The following is a 6,853-nucleotide window of genomic DNA, read 5'->3' on the forward strand; positions in this document are numbered from 1 at the left end:
CCAGATACACAAACGGAGGAAGAATTAGCCCATTGAATTGGGAGCGTCCGGCATGGAGCTGCTCACAGCAATCTGATGGTTTATTCGAGGGAGCAGTAATATAACACCTCACATTCAACCAAAAAAAAGAGAGATATCAGAGAAGACTTGTTGCATCACACCTGTGTGATGCAATTCCATGACGGGATGGAGTGGGCGTTTAACGCAGAAAACATTTGGCAAATGAATAGGTGCATTCATTTCCCCAGGGTGACGTGACAGACGCATGCACGAGAACTCCCTCTCTCAACAGTATAGCCTACATCAGCCTACCCCCCCCCAATGATCTTATTTGAACTGGGGACCCCCCACCCTGACAAGCACAATTTAGTTTGATTCGGTCACAGATAAATATTGCTGATATTGACGGAATTGTTATCCCAACCTGAAAATGTATTTTCTGTTTACTTGAGCAGGAGAAACAGGGAGATCCCTGTTATTGACACTATACATGTATGATTATTACTATCAGAAACAATAATAAAACATATACTACCTTAAATTATTACAACATACATTCATACATAAAATACCTCCTTAGCATCTAGTGCTTAGGAGAGTTAGAACATGAAAGTGTCTCAAAATAAAACCAAAGTCACACTGATGGTAAAGGTAAATGTTCATGGATGTTACGAAATTATCCATTCCAGGTGCAAGAAGAGAAAATGAAAGTGCTTTTTATAGTGAGTAACAAAACGAAACTACAGTATAGGTACTGATGGGAAATACATTTACAGAAGACAGCTGACCACGCCTGAAACACAGATGCTATTATGTTACAACGCCTCTGTCTTATATATTTTGACAAGTTGGCCAATGTTTGACCAGTTTTATAGTAAGCCTATAGTTTGTTGATTACTTTTGATGCAGTAATAGTTTTCTTTTCTTTCTTTTTTTCAGGTATTAAAAAAGTCCTTACACTGTCATTTCATTGTCATCTGGGGACCCCCCAAACTCATATGGGGACCCCTCTGGGGATCCCAACCAACAGGTTGAGAACCATTGGCCTACATGAGAGAATAGAAACCCACACACGTTTTCACTGTTGTAACCTCCCTGTCCTGTAAATTAAAATATCCACGTTGATCTATATGCATCAATAAGGTGAATGGTAGTAATTGGAAAAGAGAAAGGGATTAGTTGCCTTTTATAATGAAGGGCTTGAGTATATTGGGTCAGTTTTTGAAAGAAAACAACGTAGAGCTTTGTAGAAAATATGATTTCTGCATAATGTGTTCATTTCAGAATGCTGTTTAAACTCATCATACTATAATTCTAGTAAGGGCGTAGTGGTGAGTACGGTGGTGAGTACGTGAAGATACCCGGTTCTCCTCAGTGGCTGGAGCAATTGCTCTGATTTTGCACACAGCCATTGACCATTACCATCTGAACTTAACTGTGAAGCCCGTTTTTCAATTTCACCAAATCTCAGCTTCTTATTAGCGTTTTTGTGTCAAACACTGTCGCCATGGTTACGGGGCTGCCCAGCTATGGGACGAACTGCCTGCCGGGTTGCCAGATCATGTGCGCATATCCCCCCACGGATGCGCTGCGCCGACCGGGTATGGTCTAGTAAAAAGGAAAGGAGGTAAAGTCCTGCATTAGCTAAACACCTTTTTTTATGTCACACATAGTAACAATTCACCCCTAACTTTTTTTCAAATTCTCAAAACATACAAGCTCTTACTATTTCAAGCCCCCAAACCAGGAACACGTTTGTGTATGCCCATGACCATAGTCGTTATTACATACAGGCATTGTTCATGTTTTCTATTTTCTTTAATATACATTTTTTTATCCCAGGATTTTGTAACCCTTATTTTTTACCCGGTGCCAATTTTCTAAGTGATCACACCCCTCACCAGCCGGGGCTGGTGAGACAAACATGCACTAAAGCCTAGGGAGGCCAGGGCCTCCCTAGGCTTTAGTGCATGTTTGTTTGTGCATGTTTTGTTAGTGCATGTTTGTTCAGTAACAGGGGTCTCCCTGTCCCTACATCTCTTTAATCGACAGACAATTTCAGGTGGGTTACACATTTCATTCAACCAGGAAATATAAATAAATAATTTATCAACTTGAGTTCCAGTTCAATTATTGTCTGTTTCTTTATTTGTTTCATCACTTCCAATTTCACTTGTTTATCCTGTATCTTCTTACATAAGTTCTCTCTGGATTAAATTGTTATCCCGACCTGAACATGTATTTCTGTTTACTTAAGAGCTGGAGATACAGGACGATCCCTGTTATTGACACTCTATTGCAAAGATTACTATCAATATAGAGCTATTTAACATTTTTTAAATATACTACCTTAAATTATTACAACATAGCCTACAATACCTCCTGAGCCTCTGCTGCTTAAGGAGAGTTAGAAAATGAAAGTGTCTCAAAACGAAACCACACTGATGGGAAATGTCCATTGAAATTACGCAATTATCCATTCCAGGTACAAGAAGAGAAAATGAAAGCAGCTTTTTATTATGAGTAACAAAACAAAACTGCAGTATAGGTACTGATGGAAAATACATTTACAGAAGACTGACCACGCCTGAAACACAGATGTTATTAAGTTACAAAGCCCATATAGAAAACCATATCTTTGGATATGCCAAACTGTTAAAAACACAGTGGTCAGAATGAAAAGGAAAGTACATTGGTTAATTATTTTAGTTAATTCATAGAATTGATGCGTTCAATTTGATTTAATGCAATTGAATCCTCACAATTGTCACTCACACAGGGGGTTTGTTGTGGATTATCAGGCCCTGTGACTCTGTCCAGACTCAGAGGGATAAGGGTGGTCATAAACTGACACAGCCTACATGGAGCACTGTCCATCAATTTAAGGAGGTTCTTCTTGAACCTCCCCCCTACACACAAATACAGGAGGGGGTTGAGACAGCTGTGAGAGTAAGCAATGACCTCTGTGATTTGTAAAGTCAATCTGATTGCCTTGCTGCTGTTACATTCTGTATAGACATCAAGCAACTCCAAGGCTTTGAAGAAGGAAGCAACATTATAGGGCGTCCAGCAGCAGAAAAACGCAGCTACAACTACGCGAACCAAACGGATTACGCTTCGTTTCAGGGGTGCTTGGCTCAATCGGAGCACACAAATGATCCTGGTGTAACAAAAACACATGATGGCCATCGGAATCAGTAAGCCTAGAATGTTCATTTTGAAAAGGCCAAAGATACCCCAGAAGTGGTTTGTTTCGTATGTTGTTTTACGATTCTTATCGTATAAGGGAGCACAGAAAGTCTTCTTCGAATTTGTTGTCTGTACCTTAAATAAAAGCAGTTCTGGAAAAGAGGCGAGAAATCCAGCAAACCATATAACAGCAGCTACTGTAATTCCAACACAGCCTGTTCGTGTTTCTGGTGCATAAAATACATGCACTATAGTCAGGTACCAGTCAACAGTAATTACGATGATGAAAAAGATCCCGCAGTAAAAGCCAATAAGGTAAGCACCGAGGACCACCTTGCACATAGCATCCCCAAACGACCACTGGTCCCGGGCTTGGTGGGCTAGGAAGGGAAGGGAGCACACTAGGAGAAGGTCAGCGAGGGCTAGGTTGAGGAGGCACAACTCAGTCATGGTATGGATCCGCTCCACAAACATTTTGACCCAGACGACAAACACATTCCCTAGAAATCCCAGGACAAAGAAAAGAGAGTAGAGCACTGGTAAAAAGTAGGATCCATAATCTTCATATTCACACAGGCCCCAGTTTCCTTCGATTTGGGTCCAGTCAGTGGTGTTGTTGGGAGAGGATTCCTTGGTTGCCATGGTAGTTGATCTAAGAGTATAATTGCAGGAAAAGAGAAGGGATTATATATTAGGTGCATGAAGGGCTTCAGTATATTGGTTCAATTTTTGAAAGAAAACAACATAGCCTAACATACTCATATACTGTATAAAATAAAATAAATAAAATAAATAAAATAAATAAAATAAATAAAATAAATAAAATAAATAAAATAAATAAAATAAATAAAATAAATAAAATAAATAAAATAAATAAAATAAATAAATAATCAAACTAAAGTTATTACAAGTTGGAGCTCAGAAATATTTCATATTATAAAGACAATTTGGTCAAATCAGGCATTTTTATACCAAGAACAAGGAAGTGAAACGGTTCTACTGCCATCTGATTGGCTAAAAGAAAATGTTAGCACAAACTGGATTGGAGGATATTCACACTAGCGAAATCACTGCAGTCGGTGTGTTATGGCCAGTATTTGCAGACTGCTGAAATATGCTTGATGTTAAAGCAATCATTTTGTTACTATTTGAGTTGGCTGACATCAAAACGTTTTGTGGTTCGTCTGCATTGCTCAGATTGGGGAGGTAGTGCATGGTTGACTTAAATAGCAATTTAACCACATTCTCTTCTTCGCAAAGAAGGCAAACATTTTGCAAAAATTGTAGATCTGCAAGCTCTCAACACATCGTGATGTGAGCTTGCATATCTGCTATTTTATGTGATGTACATGGTAAGTATACAGAGAAATCATTTCCAATTCTGCATATCCCTTTCAGGAGACGTTCATCGTTTATGCATATTGTATGTTTCAGTCAACAGTAAAAAATACAATTTCAGCTGAAATAATTTGCTATTATATGGTAAATATCTACATTTTTCACATAAACAAATACACTGTACACCTATGGTTATTTAGCCGAGAGTCTGACATGCCCAGAATTCTTTACTAAATTAATCAAAAGACATTTGCCACTACTTCACATGACTTCAAAAGATTTATGTGATCCGATCCAGGGCAGTGGTTCTCAAATTGGGGTCAGGGGACCACAAGGTTCCTTGGGGGGGTTCCAATTGGACCCTTACAGATCTGTAACTCTAAGAACAATGGGGTCCTTGATATTAAAAGGTTTGAGAACCACTAATCTAGTGCAAGGGTAAATTGAAACAAAGCAGATTTTAATGTTTATTTAACAAGAAGACGGCCTTACCCATTAAATACAGGAAAATCCATATTACTTCCTGAGTTCCCGTCAACCATAAAGCTCTTCCAGATACACAAACGGAGGAAGAATTAGCCCATTGAATTAGGAGCGTCTGGCATGGAGCTGCTCACAGCATTCTGAGGGTTTATTCAAGGGAGCAGTAATATAACCTCACATTCAACCAATAAAAAGAGAGATCTCAGAGAAGACTTGTTGTAACACACCTGTGTGATGCAACGAAATTCCTTGACAGGATGGAGTGGGCGTTTAACGCAGTAAACAGCCGGCAAAATAATAGGTGTATGATCTGGCCGCTTCTCTTCCCCAGGGTGATATGACAGACGCATGCACGAGAACTCCCTCTCTCAACAGTAGCCTACATCAGTGGTTCTCAACCTTTTCAGGCCGTGACCCCCCCCAAATGATCATATTTGAACTGGGGACCACCCACCCTGACAAGCACAATTTAGTTTGACTCGGTAACAGATAAATATTGTTGATATTGATGGAATTGTTATCCCTGCCTCTAAATGTATCCCCCCCCCTGGCCTACATGAGAGAAAAGAAACCCACACACATTTTCACTGTCCTGGAAATTAAAATATCCACGTTGATCTAAATGCATCAATAAGGTGAATGGTTCAGCACCAACGACGAAGGACAGCGACAGGCCAGCGCGCGCTGAGTGACCCAGCAGCACGTTAGACCAACCTTTAAAGTGAAAGCGAAAGTGGAGTGCAATGTGTGACTCACATAGGCATAGATATAGCACACACACACACACACACACACACACACACACACACACACACACACACACACACACACACACTGTCACGCCCACGGGAGCTCACACACTCACACACCTGTGCCCACTTCCACACCTGTGCCTGTTTCCACTGAGTAGCCAAGGTTATGTAAGGCCTCACTCTGCATTATTCTCTGCCTGCTGATCAGACCAGTTTACCCTAGTCTAGCTCGCTCTAAACCCAGTATTCGGAATCTGTATTCCCTGCCTGTATCTGGATTTTCCTCTGGCTAACCCTTCTGTACTTCAGCCTACTAGGTCGGATAACCTGTGTTTGGATTTGGATTGGACCCACGGACTACGGCTAAGCTTTACCCCACACTGATGGTATATAATGTTCATGGATATTACGGAATGATCCATTTCTGTACAAGAAGAGACAATGAATTCAGCTTTTTATTATGAGTAACAAAACAAAACTACAGTATAGAGGATATGCGCATGCTTAAAGTGAATGGCACATCGAGTGGCAAAGAAACATGCAAAATGAGTTTAACATTGTTTAATGTTGTTTAATGCAATCAGATATGACTTTTCTGTTTGGATGCATGGGCTGTCAAGGCCAGAAAGTATTTTTTTGACACTCAGTAGGCATTCCTGCATAACTTCCGGGTTTGATGATGATGTCACACGCATATCCTCTATAGGTACTGTTGGAAAATATATTTAGAAAAGACAACTGACCACGCCTGAACACAGATGTTATTAAGTAAAGTTACAAAGCCCAGATAGAAAACCATATTTTTGGACATGCCAAACTGTTAAAAACACAGTGGTCAGAATGAAAATGAAAGTACATTGGTTAATTAATTTAGTTAATTCATGAATTGATGCATTCAATTTGATTTAATGCAATTGAATCCTCACAATTGTCACCCACACAGAGGGTTTGTTGTGGATTATCAGGCTCTTTGACTCTGTCCAGAGGGATGAGGGTGGACATAAACTGACACAGCCTACATGGAGCACTGTCCAGGGGTGCAGTACGTTAGTCCGACAGCGCATTCCTCTGACAGCGCAACGCTCCGACGT

General features: G+C 40.2%; 1 protein-coding gene across 1 annotated transcript; it reads right to left on the reverse strand.

The window, feature by feature from the left end:
• Positions 1-24: 24 nt before the first annotated feature.
• Positions 25-5,141, reverse strand: LOC311040042 (C-C chemokine receptor type 1-like; the record flags this gene model as incomplete). Its single annotated transcript, XM_084050115.1, has 3 exons — positions 5,020-5,141; positions 2,776-3,841; positions 25-72 (listed from the first exon to the last, which is right to left on the reverse strand). The coding sequence occupies exons 1-3, from the start codon at positions 5,067-5,069 to the stop codon at positions 25-27; spliced, it is 1,164 nt and encodes a 387-aa protein (XP_083906241.1). The 5' UTR covers positions 5,070-5,141.
• Positions 5,142-6,853: the final 1,712 nt, after the last annotated feature.

The sequence above is a fragment of the Gymnoscopelus microlampas genome, assembly GCF_963454915.1.
Source record: "Gymnoscopelus microlampas genome assembly, chromosome: 23".
In the NCBI taxonomy this organism is placed as follows: Eukaryota; Metazoa; Chordata; class Actinopteri; order Myctophiformes; family Myctophidae; genus Gymnoscopelus; species Gymnoscopelus microlampas.